This window comes from Bombina bombina, chromosome 7 (assembly GCF_027579735.1).
Source record: "Bombina bombina isolate aBomBom1 chromosome 7, aBomBom1.pri, whole genome shotgun sequence".
Lineage (NCBI taxonomy): Eukaryota > Metazoa > Chordata > Amphibia > Anura > Bombinatoridae > Bombina > Bombina bombina.
The window spans coordinates 636,755,667-636,778,471 of record NC_069505.1 but is presented as its reverse complement, the minus strand read 5'-3'; the positions used below and the strand labels follow the sequence as shown (position 1 = coordinate 636,778,471).

Genomic DNA, 22,805 nt, shown 5'->3' with positions numbered 1-22,805 from the left:
GACAGCAGGAAGTCTACAGAACACAGAGGAGAGACAGCGGGAAGTCTACAGAACACAGGGGAGAGACAGCGGGAAGTCTACAGAACACAGGGGAGAGACAGCAGGAAGTCTACAGAACACAGGGGAGAGACAGCAGGAAGTCTACAGAACACAGGGGAGAGACAGCGGGAAGTCTACAGAACACAGGGGAGAGACAGCAGGAAGTCTACAGAACACAGAGGAGAGACAGCGGGAAGTCTACAGAACACAGGGGAGAGACAGCAGGAAGTCTACAGAACACAGAGGAGAGACAGCGGGAAGTCTACAGAACACAGAGGAGAGACAGCGGGAAGTCTACAGAACACGGAGGAGAGACAGCAGGAAGTCTACAGAACACAGAGGAGAGACAGCAGGAAGTCTACAGAACACAGAGAAGAGACAGCGGGAAGTCTACAGAACACAGAGGAGAGACAGCAGGAAGTCTACAGAACACAGAGAAGAGACAGCAGGAAGTCTACAGAACACAGAGGAGAGACAGCAGGAAGTCTACAGAACACAGAGGAGAGACAGCAGGAAGTCTACAGAACACAGAGGAGAGACAGCGGGAAGTCTACAGAACACAGAGGAGAGACAGCAGGAAGTCTACAGAACACAGAGGAGAGACAGCAGGAAGTCTACAGAACACAGGGGAGACAGCAGGAAGTCTACAGAACACAGGGGAGACAGCAGGAAGTCTACAGAACACAGGGGAGAGACAGCGGGAAGTCTACAGAACACAGAGGAGAGACAGCAGGAAGTCTACAGAACACAGGGGAGAGACAGCGGGAAGTCTACAGAACACAGGGGAGAGACAGCGGGAAGTCTACAGAACACAGGGGAGAGACAGCAGGAAGTATACAGAACACAGGGGAGAGACAGCGGGAAGTCTACAGAACACAGAGGAGAGACAGCAGGAAGTCTACAGAACACAGAGGAGAGACAGCAGGAAGTCTACAGAACACAGAGGAGAGACAGCAGGAAGTCTACAGAACACAGAGGAGAGACAGCGGGAAGTCTACAGAACACAGGGGAGACAGCAGGAAGTCTACAGAACACAGAGGAGAGACAGCAGGAAGTCTACAGAACACAGGAGAGAGACAGCAGGAAGTCTACAGAACACAGAGGAGAGACAGCAGGAAGTCTACAGAACACAGGGGAGAGACAGCAGGAAGTCTACAGAACACAGAGGAGAGACAACAGGAAGTCTACAGAACACAGAGGAGAGACAGCAGGAAGTCTACAGAACACAGGAGAGAGACAGCAGGAAGTCTACAGAACACAGAGGAGAGACAGCAGGAAGTCTACAGGGGAGAGACAACAGGAAGTCTACAGAACACAGAGGAGAGACAGCAGGAAGTCTACAGAACACAGAGGAGAGACAGCGGGAAGTCTACAGAACACAGAGGAGAGACAGCAGGAAGTCTACAGAACACAGAGGAGAGACAGCAGGAAGTCTACAGAACACAGAGGAGAGACAGCAGGAAGTCTACAGAACACAGAGGAGAGACAGCAGGAAGTCTACAGAACACAGGGGAGAGACAGCAGGAAGTCTACAGAACACAGGGGAGAGACAGCAGGAAGTCTACAGAACACAGGGGAGAGACAGCAGGAAGTCTATAGAACACAGGGGAGAGACAGCAGGAAGTCTACAGAACACAGGGGAGAGACAGCAGGAAGTCTACAGAACACAGAGGAGAGACAGCAGGAAGTCTACAGAACACAGGGGAGAGACAGCAGGAAGTCTACAGAACACGGAGGAGAGACAGCAGGAAGTCTACAGAACACAGGGGAGAGACAGCGGGAAGTCTACAGAACACAGAGGAGAGACAGCAGGAAGTCTACAGAACACAGGGGAGAGACAGCAGGAAGTCTACAGAACACAGGGGAGAGACAGCGGGAAGTCTACAGAACACAGAGGAGAGACAGCGGGAAGTCTACAGAACACAGGGGAGAGACAGCGGGAAGTCTACAGAACACAGGGGAGAGACAGCGGGAAGTCTACAGAACACAGAGGAGAGACAGCAGGAAGTCTACAGAACACAGAGGAGAGACAGCAGGAAGTCTACAGAACACAGAGGAGAGAGACAGCAGGAAGTCTACAGAACACAGGGGAGAGACAGCAGGAAGTATACAGAACACAGGGGAGAGACAGCAGGAAGTCTACAGAACACAGGAGAGAGACAGCAGGAAGTCTACAGAACACAGAGGAGAGACAGCAGGAAGTCTACAGAACACGGAGGAGAGACAGCAGGAAGTCTACAGAACACAGAGGAGAGACAGCAGGAAGTCTACAGAACACGGAGGAGGAGAGACAGCAGGAAGTCTACAGAACACAGAGGAGAGACAGCAGGAAGTCTACAGAACACAGAGGAGAGACAGCAGGAAGTCTACAGAACACAGGAGAGAGACAGCAGGAAGTCTACAGAACACAGAGGAGAGACAGCGGGAAGTCTACAGAACACAGAGGAGAGACAGCGGGAAGTCTACAGAACACAGGGGAGAGACAGCAGGAAGTCTACAGAACACAGAGAAGAGACAGCAGGAAGTCTACAGAACACAGAGGAGAGACAGCAGGAAGTCTACAGAACACAGAGGAGAGACAGCAGGAAGTCTACAGAACACAGAGGAGAGACAGCAGGAAGTCTACAGAACACAGAGGAGAGACAGCAGGAAGTCTACAGAACACAGAGGAGAGACAGCAGGAAGTCTACAGAACACGGAGGAGAGACAGCAGGAAGTCTACAGAACACAGAGGAGAGACAGCGGGAAGTCTACAGAACACAGAGGAGAGACAGCAGGAAGTCTACAGAACACAGGGGAGAGACAGCAGGAAGTCTACAGAACACAGAGGAGAGACAGCAGGAAGTCTACAGAACACAGGGGAGAGACAGCAGGAAGTCTACAGAACACAGAGGAGAGACAGCAGGAAGTCTACAGAACACAGAGGAGAGACAGCAGGAAGTCTACAGAACACAGGGGAGAGACAGCAGGAAGTCTACAGAACACAGGGGAGAGACAGCAGGAAGTCTACAGAACACAGAGGAGAGACAGCAGGAAGTCTACAGAACACAGGGGAGAGACAGCAGGAAGTCTACAGAACACAGGGGAGAGACAGCAGGAAGTCTACAGAACACAGAGGAGAGACAGCAGGAAGTCTACAGAACACAGAGGAGAGACAGCAGGAAGTCTACAGAACACAGAGGAGAGACAGCGGGAAGTCTACAGAACACAGGGGAGAGACAGCAGGAAGTCTACAGAACACAGAGGGAAGTCTACAGAACACGGAGGAGAGACAGCGGGAAGTCTACAGAACACAGGGGAGAGACAGCGGGAAGTCTACAGAACACAGAGGAGAGACAGCAGGAAGTCTACAGAACACAGAGGAGAGACAGCAGGAAGTCTACAGAACACAGAGGAGAGACAGCAGGAAGTCTACAGAACACAGAGGAGAGACAGCAGTAAGTCTACAGAACACAGGGGAGAGACAGCAGGAAGTCTATAGAACACAGAGGTAGAGACAGCGGGAAGTCTACAGAACACAGAGGAGAGACAGCAGGAAGTCTACAGAACACAGAGGAGAGACAGCAGGAAGTCCTACAGAACACAGAGGAGAGACAGCGGAAGTCTACAGAACACGGAGGAGAGACAGCAGGAAGTCTACAGAACACAGAGGAGAGACAGCAGGAAAGTCCTACAGAACACAGAGGAGAGACAGCAGGAAGTCTACAGAACACAGAGGAGAGACAGCGGGAAGTCTACAGAACACAGAGGAGAGACAGCAGGAAGTCTACAGAACACGGAGGAGAGACAGCGGGAAGTCTACAGAACACAGAGGGAAGTCTACAGAACACGGAGGAGAGACAGCGGGAAGTCTACAGAACACAGAGGAGAGACAGCGGGAAGTCTACAGAACACAGAGGGAAGTCTACAGAACACGGAGGAGAGACAGCGGGAAGTCTACAGAACACAGAGGAGAGACAGCGGGAAGTCTACAGAACACAGAGGAGAGACAGCAGGAAGTCTACAGAACACAGAGGGAAGTCTACAGAACACAGAGGGAAGTCTACAGAACACGGAGGAGAGACAGCGGGAAGTCTACAGAACACAGGGGAGAGACAGCAGGAAGTCTACAGAACACAGAGGGAAGTCTACAGAACACGGAGGAGAGACAGCGGGAAGTCTACAGAACACAGAGGAGAGACAGCGGGAAGTCTACAGAACACAGAGGAGAGACAGCGGGAAGTCTACAGAACACAGGGGAGAGACAGCGGGAAGTCTACAGAACACAGAGGAGAGACAGCAGGAAGTCTACAGAACACAGAGGAGAGACAGCGGGAAGTCTACAGAACACAGAGGAGAGACAGCGGGAAGTCTACAGAACACAGAGGAGAGACAGCAGGAAGTCTACAGAACACAGAGGAGAGACAGCAGGAAGTCTACAGAACACAGGAGAGAGACAGCAGGAAGTCTACAGAACACAGGGGAGAGACAGCGGGAAGTCTACAGAACACAGGGGAGAGACAGCAGGAAGTCTACAGAACACAGGGGAGAGACAGCAGGAAGTCTACAGAACACAGGGGAGAGACAGCAGGAAGTCTACAGAACACAGAGGAGAGACAGCGGGAAGTCTACAGAACACAGAGGAGAGACAGCAGGAAGTCTACAGAACACAGAGGAGAGACAGCAGGAAGTCTACAGAACACAGAGGAGAGACAGCAGGAAGTCTACAGAACACAGGAGGAGAGACAGCAGGAAGTCTACAGAACACAGAGGAGAGACAGCAGGAAGTCTACAGAACACAGAGGAGAGACAGCGGGAAGTCTACAGAACACAGAGGAGAGACAGCAGGAAGTCTACAGAACACAGAGGAGAGACAGCAGGAAGTCTACAGAACACAGAGGAGAGACAGCAGGAAGTCTACAGAACACAGGGGAGAGACAGCGGGAAGTCTACAGAACACAGAGGGAGAGACAGCGGGAAGTCTACAGAACACAGAGGAGAGACAGCAGGGAAGTCTACAGAACACAGGAGGAGAGACAGCGGAAGTCTACAGAACACAGAGGAGAGACAGCGGGAAGTCTACAGAACACAGGAGGAGAGACAGCGGGAAGTCTACAGAACACAGAGGAGAGACAGCAGGAAGTCTACAGAACACAGAGGAGAAACAACAGGAAGTCTACAGAACACAGGGGAGACAGCAGGAAGTCTACAGAACACAGAGGAGAGACAGCGGGAAGTCTACAGAACACAGAGGAGAGACAGCAGGAAGTCTACAGAACACAGAGGAGAGACAGCAGGAAGTCTACAGAACACAGAGGAGAGACAGCAGGAAGTCTACAGAACACAGGGGAGAGACAGCGGGAAGTCTACAGAACACAGGGGAGAGACAGCAGGAAGTCTACAGAACACAGAGGAGAGACAGCAGGAAGTCTACAGAACACAGGGGAGAGACAGCAGGAAGTCTACAGAACACAGAGGAGAGACAGCAGGAAGTCTACAGAACACAGGGGAGAGACAGCAGGAAGTCTACAGAACACAGAGGAGAGACAGCAGGAAGTCTACAGAACACAGGGGAGAGACAGCGGGAAGTCTACAGAACACAGGAGAGAGACAGCAGGAAGTATACAGAACACAGGGGAGAGACAGCGGGAAGTCTACAGAACACAGGGGAGAGACAGCAGGAAGTCTACAGAACACAGAGGAGAGACAGCGGGAAGTCTACAGAACACAGAGGAGAGACAGCAGGAAGTCTACAGAACACAGAGGAGAGACAGCAGGAAGTCTACAGAACACAGGGGAGAGACAGCAGGAAGTCTACAGAACACAGAGGAGAGACAGCGGGAAGTCTACAGAACACAGAGGAGAGACAGCAGGAAGTCTACAGAACACAGAGGAGAGACAGCAGGAAGTCTACAGAACACAGGGGAGAGACATCGGGAAGTCTACAGAACACAGGGGAGAGACAGCAGGAAGTCTACAGAACACAGAGGAGAGACAGCGGGAAGTCTACAGAACACAGGGGAGAGACAGCAGGAAGTCTACAGAACACAGGAGAGAGACAGCGGGAAGTCTACAGAACACAGGGGAGAGACAGCAGGAAGTCTACAGAACACAGAGGAGAGACAGCAGGAAGTCTACAGAACACAGAGGAGAGACAGCAGGAAGTCTACAGAACACAGGGGAGAGACATCGGGAAGTCTACAGGAGAGAGACAGCAGGAAGTCTACAGAACACAGGAGAGAGACAGCAGGAAGTCTACAGAACACAGAGGAGAGACAGCAGGAAGTCTACAGAACACAGAGGAGAGACAGCAGGAAGTCTACAGAACACAGAGGAGAGACAGCAGGAAGTCTACAGAACACAGGGGAGAGACAGCAGGAAGTCTACAGAACACAGAGGAGAGACAGCGGGAAGTCTACAGAACACAGAGGAGAGACAGCGGGAAGTCTACAGAACACAGAGGAGAGACAGCAGGAAGTCTACAGAACACAGAGGAGAGACAGCAGGAAGTCTACAGAACACAGAGGAGAGACAGCAGGAAGTCTACAGAACACAGAGGAGAGACAGCGGGAAGTCTACAGAACACAGAGGAGAGACAGCGGGAAGTCTACAGAACACAGAGGAGAGACAGCAGGAAGTCTACAGAACACAGGGAGAGACAGCAGGAAGTCTACAGAACACAGAGGAGAGACAGCAGGAAGTCTACAGAACACAGGGGAGAGACAGCAGGAAGTCTACAGAACACAGGAGAGAGACAGCAGGAAGTATACAGAACACAGGGGAGAGACAGCGGGAAGTCTACAGAACACAGGGGAGAGACAGCAGGAAGTCTACAGAACACAGGGAGAGACAGCAGGAAGTCTACAGAACACAGGGGAGAGACAGCAGGAAGTCTACAGAACACAGGGGAGAGACAGCAGGAAGTCTACAGGAGAGAGACAGCAGGAAGTCTACAGAACACAGGGGAGAGACAGCAGGAAGTCTACAGAACACAGAGGAGAGACAGCAGGAAGTCTACAGAACACAGGGGAGAGACAGCAGGAAGTCTACAGAACACAGAGGAGAGACAGCAGGAAGTCTACAGAACACAGAGGAGAGACAGCAGGAAGTCTACAGAACACAGGGGAGAGACAGCAGGAAGTCTATAGAACACAGGGGAGAGACAGCAGGAAGTCTACAGAACACAGGAGAGAGACAGCAGGAAGTCTACAGAACACAGGGAGAGACAGCAGGAAGTCTACAGAACACAGAGGAGAGACAGCAGGAAGTCTACAGAACACAGGGGAGAGACAGCGGGAAGTCTACAGAACACAGAGGAGAGACAGCAGGAAGTCTACAGAACACAGAGGAGAGACAGCAGGAAGTCTACAGAACACAGAGGAGAGACAGCGGGAAGTCTACAGAACACAGAGGAGAGACAGCAGGAAGTCTACAGAACACAGAGGAGAGACAGCGGGAAGTCTACAGAACACAGGAGAGAGACAGCAGGAAGTCTACAGAACACAGAGGAGAGACAGCAGGAAGTCTACAGAACACAGAGGAGAGACAGCAGGAAGTCTACAGAACACAGAGGAGAGACAGCAGGAAGTCTACAGAACACAGGGGAGAGACAGCAGGAAGTCTACAGAACACAGAGGAGAGACAGCGGGAGGTCTACAGAACACAGAGGAGAGACAGCAGGAAGTCTACAGAACACGGAGGAGAGACAGCAAGAGGTCATGAGCAGTCATTACCTTGTAGAAGTTGAATACTAGATCTAACTCGCACACATTATGGAAATATTCATTCAGGACCTGAGGATGCACAAACAAACAATAAATAAACCATGGTCAGCAAGACACTGAACATTACGCCGCGGCTCAGGAGAGATGAAATCAACACTACATGATAAAAGCCAAGCTCAGATTAGCACTTTTTCTTGAGTTTTAAAATAAGATCAGATATAAAATATTCACTTTTCTCTTGATCTGTGTGTTTATGTAAAACCAAGACATCCCCTGGTACCTTAGCTGATACTCTGGGCATAAAGAGTATATTGCGTCATTGTACACATAGGCACCACCATCTTTACTGCCTTGTGCACAAAACGTTACCTGATCCCACCTGATCCCCACTATACCCTACAAGTGACTCCTCCCTGCATATCAGTGGCTACTCTGCGCGTGCGCCTACTTCACGGGTTTCTCACCTCCACAAAGTTGTGTATGGCTTCCAGGTAAGCCAGGTTATTGTCTGTCACATCTACACAGATACAGAAGTACAGCCCGGCGTATCGGCGGTAGATGATCTTGAAATTCCTGAACTAAGAGAGCAAAGAAGAAAAAGGCATTGAAGATGGATTAAGTGTGAGGTTGGTTGTCTCGTGTAAAGTTATTTCTGAACATTTGAGAACACAAATAGAAATGGCACATGGTCTAAGGAAGCCTTCTATTTATGCTGGGGAATGTTGACCAGATGTTATACTGTCACATAAAGGAGCTGGGTACTGAGTCACAGTGTAGATATGAGACAGATAAGATCAGCTTAACCATAGGGATCCTGGCAAAATGTGCAGAGGCATAAATCAGACTTGTGATGGAGTAGAAGTGTGTATAGGATGTAGGTAAATAACACGAGGGAGAAGGATATGTATAGGATGTAGGTAAATAACAGGTTACAGACACACGAGGAAGTGGGATATGTATAGGATGTAGGTAAATAACACAGGTTACAGACACACGAGGGAGTGGGATATGTATAGGATGTAGGTAAATAACAAAAGGGAGGTGGATATGTATAGGATGTAGGTAAATAACACAGGTTACAGACACACGAGGGAGTGGGATATGTATAGGATGTAGGTAAATAACACGCGGGAGCAGGATATGTATAGGATGTAGGCAAATAACAGGTTACAGATACACGAGGGAGCGGGATATGTATAGGATGTAGGTAAATAACACGAGGGAGCAGGATATGTATAGGATGTAGGTAAATAACACAGGTTACAGACACACGAGGGAGTGGGATATGTATAGGATGTAGGTAAATAACACGAGGGAGCGGGATATGTATAGGATGTAGGTAAATACCACAGGTTACAGACACACGAGGGAGTGGGATATGTATAGGATGTAGGTAAATAACACGAGGGAGCGGGATATGTATAGGATGTAGGTAAATAACACAGGTTACAGACACACGAGGGAGCGGGATATGTATAGGATGTAGGTAAATAACACAGGTTACAGACACACGAGGGAGCAGGATATGTATAGGATGTAGGTAAATAACACGAGGGAGCGGGATATGTATAGGATGTAGGTAAATAACACGAGGGAGCGGGATATGTATAGGATGTAGGTAAATAACACGAGGGAGCGGGATATGTATAGGATGTAGGTAAATACCACAGGTTACAGACACACAAGGGAGCGGGATATGTATAGGATGTAGGTAAATACCACAGGTTACAGACACACGAGGGAGTGGGATATGTATAGGATGTAGGTAAATACCACAGGTTACAGACACACGAGGGAGTGGGATATGTATAGGATGTAGGTAAATACCACAGGTTACAGACACACGAGGGAGCGGGATATGTATAGGATGTAGGTAAATACCACAGGTTACAGACACACGAGGGAGCGGGATATGTATAGGATGTAGGTAAATACCACAGGTTACAGACACACGAGGGAGCGGGATATGTATAGGATGTAGGTAAATACCACAGGTTACAGACACACGAGGGAGCGGGATATGTATAGGATGTAGGTAAATACCACAGGTTACAGACACACGAGGGAGCGGGATATGTATAGGATGTAGGTAAATACCACAGGTTACAGACACACGAGGGAGCGGGATATGTATAGGATGTAGGTAAATACCACAGGTTACAGACACACGAGGGAGCGGGATATGTATAGGATGTAGGTAAATACCACAGGTTACAGACACACGAGGGAGCGGGATATGTATAGGATGTAGGTAAATAACACGAGGGAGCAGGATATGTATAGGATGTAGGTAAATAACACGAGGGAGCAGGATATGTATAGGATGTAGGTAAATAACACGAGGGAGCAGGATATGTATAGGGTGTAGGTAAATAACACGAGGGAGTGGCATATGTATAGGACATAGGTAAATAACACGAGGGAGCAGGATATGTATAGGATGTAGGTAAATAACATGAGGGAGCGGGATATGTATAGGATGTAGGTAAATAGCACGAGGGAGCGGGATATGTATAGGATGTAGGTAAATAGCACGAGGGAGCGGGATATGTATAGGACATAGGTAAATAACATGAGGGAGCGGGATATGTATAGGACATAGGTAAATAACATGAGGGAGCGGGATATGTATAGGACATAGGTAAATAACATGAGGGAGCGGGATATGTATAGGACATAGGTAAATAACATGAGGGAGCGGGATATGTATAGGACATAGGTAAATAACATGAGGGAGCGGGATATGTATAGGACATAGGTAAATAACACGAGGGAGCAGGATATGTATAGGATGTAGGTAAATAGCACGAGGGAGCGGGATATGTATAGGATGTAGGTAAATAACACAAGGGAGCAGGATATGTATAGGATGTAGGTAAATAACACGAGGGAGCAGGATATATATAGGATGTAGGTAAATACCACAGGTTACAGACACACGAGGGAGCGGGATATGTATAGGATGTAGGTAAATACCACAGGTTACAGACACACGAGGGAGCGGGATATGTATAGGATGTAGGTAAATAACACGAGGGAGCAGGATATGTATAGGATGTAGGTAAATAACACGAGGGAGCAGGATATGTATAGGATGTAGGTAAATAACACGAGGGAGCAGGATATGTATAGGGTGTAGGTAAATAACACGAGGGAGTGGCATATGTATAGGACATAGGTAAATAACACGAGGGAGCAGGATATGTATAGGATGTAGGTAAATAACATGAGGGAGCGGGATATGTATAGGATGTAGGTAAATAGCACGAGGGAGCGGGATATGTATAGGATGTAGGTAAATAGCACGAGGGAGCGGGATATGTATAGGACATAGGTAAATAACATGAGGGAGCGGGATATGTATAGGACATAGGTAAATAACATGAGGGAGCGGGATATGTATAGGACATAGGTAAATAACATGAGGGAGCGGGATATGTATAGGACATAGGTAAATAACATGAGGGAGCGGGATATGTATAGGACATAGGTAAATAACATGAGGGAGCGGGATATGTATAGGACATAGGTAAATAACACGAGGGAGCAGGATATGTATAGGATGTAGGTAAATAGCACGAGGGAGCGGGATATGTATAGGATGTAGGTAAATAACACAAGGGAGCAGGATATGTATAGGATGTAGGTAAATAACACGAGGGAGCAGGATATATATAGGATGTAGGTAAATAACACAAGGGAGCAGGATATATATAGGATGTAGGTAAATACCACGAGGGAGCGGGATATGTATAGGATGTAGGTAAATAACACGAGGGAGTGGCATATGTATAGGATGTAGGTAAATAACACGAGGGAGCGGGATATGTATAGGATGTAGGTAAATAACACGAGGGAGCGGGATATGTATAGAACGTAGGTAAATAACACAGGTTACAGACGGCGTATCGGCGGTAGATGATCTTGAAATTCCTGAACTAAGAGAGCAAAGAAGAAAAAGGCATTGAAGTTGGATTAAGTGTGAGGTTGGTTGTCTCGTGTAAAGTTATTTCTGAACATTTGAGAACACAAATAGAAATGGCACATGGTCTAAGGAAGCCTTCTATTTATGCTGGGGAATGCTGACCAGATGTTATACTATAACATAAAGGAGCTGGGTACTGAGTCACAGTGTAGATATGAGACAGATAAGATCAGCTTAACCATAGGGATCCCGGCAAAATGTGCAGAGGCATAAATCAGACTTGTGATGGAGTAGAAGTGTGTATAGGATGTAGGTAAATAACACGAGGGAGAAGGATATGTATAGGATGTAGGTAAATAACACGAGGGAGCAGGATATGTATAGGATGTAGGTAAATAACACGAGGGAGCGGGATATGTATAGGATGTAGGTAAATAACACAGGTTACAGACACAAGAGGGAGCAGGATATGTATAGGATGTAGATAAATAACACAGGTTACAAATACACGAGGGAGAGGGATATGTATAGGATGTAGGTAAATAATAGGTTACAGATACACGAGGGAGAGGGATATGTGTAGGATGTAGGTAAATACCACGAGGGAGCGGGATATGTATAGGATGTAGGTAAATAATAGGTTACAGATACACGAGGGAGAGGGATATGTATAGGATGTAGGTAAATAACATGAGGGAGCAGGATATTTATAGGATGTAGGTAAATACCACGAGGGAGCAGGATATGTATAGGATGTAGGTAAATAACATGAGGGAGCGGCATATGTATAGGATGTAGGTAAATAACACGAGGGAGCGGCATATGTATAGGATGTAGGTAAATAACACGAGGGAGCGGCATATGTATAGGATGTAGGTAAATACCACGAGGGAGCAGGATATGTATAGGATGTAGGTAAATAACACGAGGGAGTGGGATATGTATAGGATGTAGGTAAATAACACGAGGGAGCGGGATATGTATAGGATGTAGATAAATAACACAGGTTACAGACACACGAGGGAGCAGGATATGTATAGGATGTAGGTAAATAACACGAGGGAGCGGCATATGTATAGGATGTAGGTAAATACCACGAGGGAGCAGGATATGTATAGGATGTAGGTAAATAACATGAGGGAGCAGGATATTTATAGGATGTAGGTAAATAACACAGGTTACAGACACACGAGGGAGCAGGATATGTATAGGATGTAGATAAATAACACAGGTTACAGACACACGAGGGAGCGGGATATGTATAGGATGTAGGTAAATACCACAGGTTACCGACACACGAGGGAGCGGGATATGTATAGGATGTAGGTAAATAACACGAGGGAGCAGGATATGTATAGGATGTAGGTAAATTACACGAGGGAGCGGCATATGTATAGGATGTAGGTAAATACCACGAGGGAGCAGGATATGTATAGGATGTAGGTAAATACCACGAGGGAGCAGGATATGTATAGGATGTAGGTAAATAACATGAGGGAGCGGCATATGTATAGGATGTAGGTAAATAACACGAGGGAGCGGCATATGTATAGGATGTAGGTAAATACCACGAGGGAGCAGGATATGAATAGGATGTAGGTAAATAACATGAGGGAGCAGGATATTTATAGGATGTAGGTAAATAACACAGGTTACAGACACACGAGGGAGCAGGATATGTATAGGATGTAGATAAATAACACAGGTTACAGACACACTAGGGAGCAGGATATGTATAGGATGTAGGTAAATAACAGGTTACAGACACACGAGGGAGCAGGATATGTATAGGATGTAGATAAATAACACAGGTTACAGACACACTAGGGAGCAGGATATGTATAGGATGTAGGTAAATAACATGAGGGAGCTGTATATGTATAGGATGTAGGTAAATAACACAGGTTACAGACACACGAGGGAGCGGGATATGTATAGGATGTAGGTAAATAACAGGTTACAGACACGAGGGAGCAGGATATGTATAGGATGTAGGTAAATAACACGAGGGAGCAGGATATGTATAGGATGTAGGTAAATAACACAGGTTACAGACACACAAGGGAGCAGGATATGTATAGGATGCAGGTAAATAACACGAGGGAGCAGGATATGTATAGGATGTAGGTAAATAACACGAGGGAGCAGGATATGTATAGGATGTAGGTAAATAACACGAGGGAGCAGGATATGTATAGGATGTAGGTAAATAATAGATTACAGACACACAAGGGAGCGGGATATGTATAGGATGTAGGTAAATAACATGAGGGAGCAGGATATGTATAGGATGTAGGTAAATAAACACAGGTTACAGACACACGAGTGAGCGGGATATGTATAGGATGTAGGTAAATAACACGAGGGAGCAGGATATGTATAGGATGTAGGTGGTTACAGATACACGAGGGAGCGGGATATGTATAGGATGTAGGTAAATAACAGGTTACAGAAACACGAGGGAGCGGGATATGTATAGGATGTAGGTAAATAACACAGGTTACAGATACACAAGGCAGCTGGATATGTATAGGATGTAGGTAAATAACAGGTTACAGATACACGAGGGAGTGGGATATGTATAGGATGTAGGTAAATAACACAGGTTACAGACACACGAGGGAGCGGGATATGTATAAGATGTAGGTAAATAACAGGTTACAGACACATGAGGGAGTGGGATATGTATAGGATGTAGGTAAATAAACACAGGTTACAGACACACGAGGGAGGTGTATATGTATAGGATGTAGGTAAATAACATGTGGGAGCGGGATATGTATAGGACGTAGGTAAATAACACGAGGGAGCGGGATATGTATAGGATGTAGGTAAATAAACACAGGTTACAGACACACGAGGGAGCAGGATATGTATAGGATGTAGGTAAATAACACGAGAGAGCAGGATATGTATAGGATGTAGGTAAATAACACGAGGGAGCGGGATATATATAGGATGTAGATAAATAACACAGGTTACAGACACACGAGGGAGGAGGATATGTATAGGATGTAGGTAAATAACACGAGGGAGTGGGATATGTATAGGATGTAGGTAAATAATAGGTTACAGACACACAAGGGAGCGGGATATGTATAGGATGTAGGTAAATAATAGGTTACAGACACACAAGGGAGCGGGATATGTATAGGATGTAGGTAAATAAAGGTTAAATACACACGAGGGAGCGGGATGTGTATAAGATGTAGGTAAATTAAGCGAAGGAGCGGATATGTATAGGATGTAGGTAAATAACACGAGAGAGCAGGATATGTATAGGATGTAGGTAAATAACACGAGGGAGCGGGATATGTATAGGATGTAGGTAAATAATAGGTTACAGACACACAAGGGAGTGGGATATGTATAGGATGTAGGTAAATAACACGAGGGAGCAGGATATGTATAGGATGTAGGTAAATAACACGAGAGAGCAGGATATGTATAGGATGAAGGTAAATAACACAGGTTACAGATACACGAGGGAGCGGGATATGTATAGGATGTAGGTAAATAACACGAGGGAGCAGGATATGTATAGGATGTAGGTAAATAACATGAGGGAGCAGGATACGTATAGGGTGTAGGTAAATAACACAGGTTACAGACACATGAGGGAGCGGGATATGTATAGGATGTAGGTAAATAAAGGTTAAAGACACACGAGGGAGCGGGATATGTATAGGATGTAGGTAAATAATAGGTTACAGATACACGAGGGAGCAGGATATGTATAGGATGTAGGTAAATAACACGAGGGAGCAGGATATGTATAGGATGTAGGTAAATAACATGAGGGAGCAGGATATGTATAGGATGTAGGTAAATAACATGAGGGAGCAGGATATGTATAGGATGCAGGTAAATAACAGGTTACAGACACACGAGGGAGCGGGATATGTATAGGATGTAGGTAAATAAAGGTTAAAGACACACGAGGGAGCGGGATGTGTATAAGATGTAGGTAAATTAAGCGAAGGAGCGGCTATGTATAGGATGTAGGTAAATAACACGAGGGAGCAGGATATGTATAGGATGTAGGTAAATAACACGAGGGAGCAGGATATGTATAGGATGTAGGTAAATAACACGAGGGAGCGGCATATGTATAGGATGTAGGTAAATACCACGAGGGAGCAGGATATGAATAGGATGTAGGTAAATAACATGAGGGAGCAGGATATTTATAGGATGTAGGTAAATAACACAGGTTACAGACACACGAGGGAGCAGGATATGTATAGGATGTAGATAAATAACACAGGTTACAGACACACTAGGGAGCAGGATATGTATAGGATGTAGGTAAATAACAGGTTACAGACACACGAGGGAGCAGGATATGTATAGGATGTAGATAAATAACACAGGTTACAGACACACTAGGGAGCAGGATATGTATAGGATGTAGGTAAATAACATGAGGGAGCTGTATATGTATAGGATGTAGGTAAATAACACAGGTTACAGACACACGAGGGAGCGGGATATGTATAGGATGTAGGTAAATAACAGGTTACAGACACGAGGGAGCAGGATATGTATAGGATGTAGGTAAATAACACGAGGGAGCAGGATATGTATAGGATGTAGGTAAATAACACAGGTTACAGACACACAAGGGAGCAGGATATGTATAGGATGCAGGTAAATAACACGAGGGAGCAGGATATGTATAGGATGTAGGTAAATAACACGAGGGAGCAGGATATGTATAGGATGTAGGTAAATAACACGAGGGAGCAGGATATGTATAGGATGTAGGTAAATAATAGATTACAGACACACAAGGGAGCGGGATATGTATAGGATGTAGGTAAATAACATGAGGGAGCAGGATATGTATAGGATGTAGGTAAATAAACACAGGTTACAGACACACGAGTGAGCGGGATATGTATAGGATGTAGGTAAATAACACGAGGGAGCAGGATATGTATAGGATGTAGGTGGTTACAGATACACGAGGGAGCGGGATATGTATAGGATGTAGGTAAATAACAGGTTACAGAAACACGAGGGAGCGGGATATGTATAGGATGTAGGTAAATAACACAGGTTACAGATACACAAGGCAGCTGGATATGTATAGGATGTAGGTAAATAACAGGTTACAGATACACGAGGGAGTGGGATATGTATAGGATGTAGGTAAATAACACAGGTTACAGACACACGAGGGAGCGGGATATGTATAAGATGTAGGTAAATAACAGGTTACAGACACATGAGGGAGTGGGATATGTATAGGATGTAGGTAAATAAACACAGGTTACAGACACACGAGGGAGGTGTATATGTATAGGATGTAGGTAAATAACATGTGGGAGCGGGATATGTATAGGACGTAGGTAAATAACACGAGGGAGCGGGATATGTATAGGATGTAGGTAAATAAACACAGGTTACAGACACACGAGGGAGCAGGATATGTATAGGATGTAGGTAAATAACACGAGAGAGCAGGATATGTATAGGATGTAGGTAAATAACACGAGGGAGCGGGATATATATAGGATGTAGATAAATAACACAGGTTACAGACACACGAGGGAGGAGGATATGTATAGGATGTAGGTAAATAACACGAGGGAGTGGGATATGTATAGGATGTAGGTAAATAATAGGTTACAGACACACAAGGGAGCGGGATATGTATAGGATGTAGGTAAATAATAGGTTACAGACACACAAGGGAGCGGGATATGTATAGGATGTAGGTAAATAAAGGTTAAATACACACGAGGGAGCGGGATGTGTATAAGATGTAGGTAAATTAAGCGAAGGAGCGGATATGTATAGGATGTAGGTAAATAACACGAGAGAGCAGGATATGTATAGGATGTAGGTAAATAACACGAGGGAGCGGGATATGTATAGGATGTAGGTAAATAATAGGTTACAGACACACAAGGGAGTGGGATATGTATAGGATGTAGGTAAATAACACGAGGGAGCAGGATATGTATAGGATGTAGGTAAATAACACGAGAGAGCAGGATATGTATAGGATGAAGGTAAATAACACAGGTTACAGATACACGAGGGAGCGGGATATGTATAGGATGTAGGTAAATAACACGAGGGAGCAGGATATGTATAGGATGTAGGTAAATAACATGAGGGAGCAGGATACGTATAGGGTGTAGGTAAATAACACAGGTTACAGACACATGAGGGAGCGGGATATGTATAGGATGTAGGTAAATAAAGGTTAAAGACACACGAGGGAGCGGGATATGTATAGGATGTAGGTAAATAATAGGTTACAGATACACGAGGGAGCAGGATATGTATAGGATGTAGGTAAATAACACGAGGGAGCAGGATATGTATAGGATGTAGGTAAATAACATGAGGGAGCAGGATATGTATAGGATGTAGGTAAATAACATGAGGGAGCAGGATATGTATAGGATGCAGGTAAATAACAGGTTACAGACACACGAGGGAGCGGGATATGTATAGGATGTAGGTAAATAAAGGTTAAAGACACACGAGGGAGCGGGATGTGTATAAGATGTAGGTAAATTAAGCGAAGGAGCGGCTATGTATAGGATGTAGGTAAATAACACGAGGGAGCAGGATATGTATAGGATGTAGGTAAATAACACGAGGGAGCGGGATATATATAGGATGTAGATAAATAACACGAGGGAGCGGGATATTATAGGATGTAGATAAATAACAGGTTACAGACACACGAGGGAGCAGGATATGTATAGGATGTAGGTAAATAATAGGTTACAGACACACAAGGGAGTGGGATATGTATAGGATGTAGGTAAATAATAGGTTACAGACACACAAGGGAGCGGGATATGTATAGGATGTAGGTAAATAACACGAGGGAGCAGGATATGTATATGATGTAGGTAAATACCACAGGTTACAGACACACAAGGGAGCGGGATATGTATAGGATGTAGGTAAATAAAGGTTAAATACACACGAGGGAGCGGGATGTGTATAAGATGTAGGTAAATTAAGCGAAGGAGCGGATATGTATAGGATGTAGGTAAATAATAGGTTACAGACACACAAGGGAGCGGGATATGTATAGGATGTAGGTAAATAAAGGTTAAATACACACGAGGGAGCAGGATATGTACAGGATGTAGGTAAATAACACGAGGGAGCAGGATATGTATAGGATGTAGGTAAATAACACGAGAGAGCAGGATATGTATAGGATGTAGATAAATAACACAGGTTACAGACACACGAGGGAACAGGATATGTATAGGATGTAGGTAAATAACACGAGGGAGTGGGATATGTATAGGATGTAGGTAAATAATAGGTTACAGATACACGAGGGAGCGGGATATGTGTAGGATGTAGGTAAATAACACGAGAGAGCAGGATATGTATAGGATGTAGGTAAATAACACGAGGGAGCGGGATATGTATAGGATGTAGATAAATAACACAGGTTACAGACACACGAGGGAACAGGATATGTATAGGATGTAGGTAAATAATAGGTTACAGACACACAAGGGAGCAGGATATGTATAGGATGTAGGTAAATAACATGAGGGAGCAGGATATGTATAGGATGTAGGTAAATGACACAGGTTACAGACACACGAGGGAGCGGGATATGTATAGGATGTAGGTAAATGACACAGGTTACAGACACACGAGGAAGTGGGATATGTATAGGATGTAGGTAAACAACACAGGTTACAGATACACGAGGGAGCGGGATATGTGTAGGATGTAGGTAAATAACACGAGGGAGCAGGATATGTATAGGATGTAGGTAAATAACACGAGAGAGCGGGATATGTATAGGATGTAGGTAAATACCACAGGTTACAGACACACGAGGGAGCGGGATATGTATAGGATGTAGGTAAATAACACGAGGGAGCAGGATATGTATAGGATGTAGGTAAATAACACGAGGGAGCGGGATATGTATAGGATGTAGGTAAATACCACAGGTTACAGACACACAAGGGAGCGGGATATGTAGAGGATGTAGGTAAATAACAGGTTACAGACACACGAGGGAGCAGGATATGTATAGGATGTAGGTAAATAACACGAGAGAGCAGGATATGTATAGGATGTAGGTAAATAACACGAGGGAGCGGGATATATATAGGATGTAGATAAATAACACAGGTTACAGACACACGAGGGAGGAGGATATGTATAGGATGTAGGTAAATAACACGAGGGAGTGGGATATGTATAGGATGTAGGTAAATAATAGGTTACAGACACACAAGGGAGCGGGATATGTATAGGATGTAGGTAAATAATAGGTTACAGACACACAAGGGAGCGGGATATGTATAGGATGTAGGTAAATAAAGGTTAAATACACACGAGGGAGCGGGATGTGTATAAGATGTAGGTAAATTAAGCGAAGGAGCGGATATGTATAGGATGTAGGTAAATAACACGAGAGAGCAGGATATGTATAGGATGTAGGTAAATAACACGAGGGAGCGGGATATGTATAGGATGTAGGTAAATAATAGGTTACAGACACACAAGGGAGTGGGATATGTATAGGATGTAGGTAAATAACACGAGGGAGCAGGATATGTATAGGATGTAGGTAAATAACACGAGAGAGCAGGATATGTATAGGATGAAGGTAAATAACACAGGTTACAGATACACGAGGGAGCGGGATATGTATAGGATGTAGGTAAATAACACGAGGGAGCAGGATATGTATAGGATGTAGGTAAATAACATGAGGGAGCAGGATACGTATAGGGTGTAGGTAAATAACACAGGTTACAGACACATGAGGGAGCGGGATATGTATAGGATGTAGGTAAATAAAGGTTAAAGACACACGAGGGAGCGGGATATGTATAGGATGTAGGTAAATAATAGGTTACAGATACACGAGGGAGCAGGATATGTATAGGATGTAGGTAAATAACACGAGGGAGCAGGATATGTATAGGATGTAGGTAAATAACATGAGGGAGCAGGATATGTATAGGATGCAGGTAAATAACAGGTTACAGACACACGAGGGAGCGGGATATGTATAGGATGTAGGTAAATAAAGGTTAAAGACACACGAGGGAGCGGGATGTGTATAAGATGTAGGTAAATTAAGCGAAGGAGCGGCTATGTATAGGATGTAGGTAAATAACACGAGGGAGCAGGATATGTATAGGATGTAGGTAAATAACACGAGGGAGCGGGATATATATAGGATGTAGATAAATAACACGAGGGAGCGGGATATTATAGGATGTAGATAAATAACAGGTTACAGACACACGAGGGAGCAGGATATGTATAGGATGTAGGTAAATAATAGGTTACAGACACACAAGGGAGTGGGATATGTATAGGATGTAGGTAAATAATAGGTTACAGACACACAAGGGAGCGGGATATGTATAGGATGTAGGTAAATAACACGAGGGAGCAGGATATGTATATGATGTAGGTAAATACCACAGGTTACAGACACACAAGGGAGCGGGATATGTATAGGATGTAGGTAAATAAAGGTTAAATACACACGAGGGAGCGGGATGTGTATAAGATGTAGGTAAATTAAGCGAAGGAGCGGATATGTATAGGATGTAGGTAAATAATAGGTTACAGACACACAAGGGAGCGGGATATGTATAGGATGTAGGTAAATAAAGGTTAAATACACACGAGGGAGCAGGATATGTACAGGATGTAGGTAAATAACACGAGGGAGCAGGATATGTATAGGATGTAGGTAAATAACACGAGAGAGCAGGATATGTATAGGATGTAGATAAATAACACAGGTTACAGACACACGAGGGAACAGGATATGTATAGGATGTAGGTAAATAACACGAGGGAGTGGGATATGTATAGGATGTAGGTAAATAATAGGTTACAGATACACGAGGGAGCGGGATATGTGTAGGATGTAGGTAAATAACACGAGAGAGCAGGATATGTATAGGATGTAGGTAAATAACACGAGGGAGCGGGATATGTATAGGATGTAGATAAATAACACAGGTTACAGATACACGAGGGAGCAGGATATGTATAGGATGTAGGTAAATAACACGAGAGAGCAGGATATGTATAGGATGTAGGTAAATAACACGAGGGAGCGGGATATGTATAGGATGTAGATAAATAACACAGGTTACAGACACACGAGGGAACAGGATATGTATAGGATGTAGGTAAATAATAGGTTACAGACACACAAGGGAGCAGGATATGTATAGGATGTAGGTAAATAACATGAGGGAGCAGGATATGTATAGGATGTAGGTAAATGACACAGGTTACAGACACACGAGGGAGCGGGATATGTATAGGATGTAGGTAAATGACACAGGTTACAGACACACGAGGAAGTGGGATATGTATAGGATGTAGGTAAACAACACAGGTTACAGATACACGAGGGAGCGGGATATGTGTAGGATGTAGGTAAATAACACGAGGGAGCAGGATATGTATAGGATGTAGGTAAATAACACGAGAGAGCGGGATATGTATAGGATGTAGGTAAATACCACAGGTTACAGACACACGAGGGAGCGGGATATGTATAGGATGTAGGTAAATAACACGAGGGAGCAGGATATGTATAGGATGTAGGTAAATAACACGAGGGAGCGGGATATGTATAGGATGTAGGTAAATACCACAGGTTACAGACACACAAGGGAGCGGGATATGTAGAGGATGTAGGTAAATAACAGGTTACAGACACACGAGGGAGCGGGATATGTATAGGATGTAGGTAAATAACAGGTTACAGACACACGAGGGAGCGGGATATGTATAGGATGTAGGTAAATAACAGGTTACAGATACACGAGGGAGCAGGATATGTATAGGATGTAGGTAAATACCACAGGTTACAGACACACGAGGGAGCGGGATATGTATAGGATGTAGGTAAATAACACGAGGGAGCAGGATATGTATAGGATGTAGGTAAATAACACGAGAGAGCGGGATATGTATAGGATGTAGGTAAATACCACAGGTTACAGACACACAAGGGAGCGGGATATGTAGAGGATGTAGGTAAATAACAGGTTACAGACACACAAGGGAGCGGGATATGTATAGGATGTAGGTAAATAACAGGTTACAGACACACGAGGGAGCGGGATATGTATAGGATGTAGGTA

The 22,805-nt window shown here is 45.1% G+C and overlaps 1 protein-coding gene across 1 annotated transcript in view; it reads right to left on the bottom strand.

The window, feature by feature from the left end:
• AP2S1 (adaptor related protein complex 2 subunit sigma 1) overlaps positions 1–22,805 on the bottom strand; it is a 56,369-nt gene that overhangs the window by 17,229 nt on the left and 16,335 nt on the right. Inside the window, exons 3-4 of the mRNA XM_053688810.1 lie at positions 8,207–8,320; positions 7,752–7,811 (exon numbers count right to left, since the gene is read on the bottom strand). Coding sequence (XP_053544785.1) covers positions 7,752–7,811; positions 8,207–8,320 — 174 coding nt within the window. The remainder of the gene's footprint in view (positions 1–7,751; positions 7,812–8,206; positions 8,321–22,805) is intronic.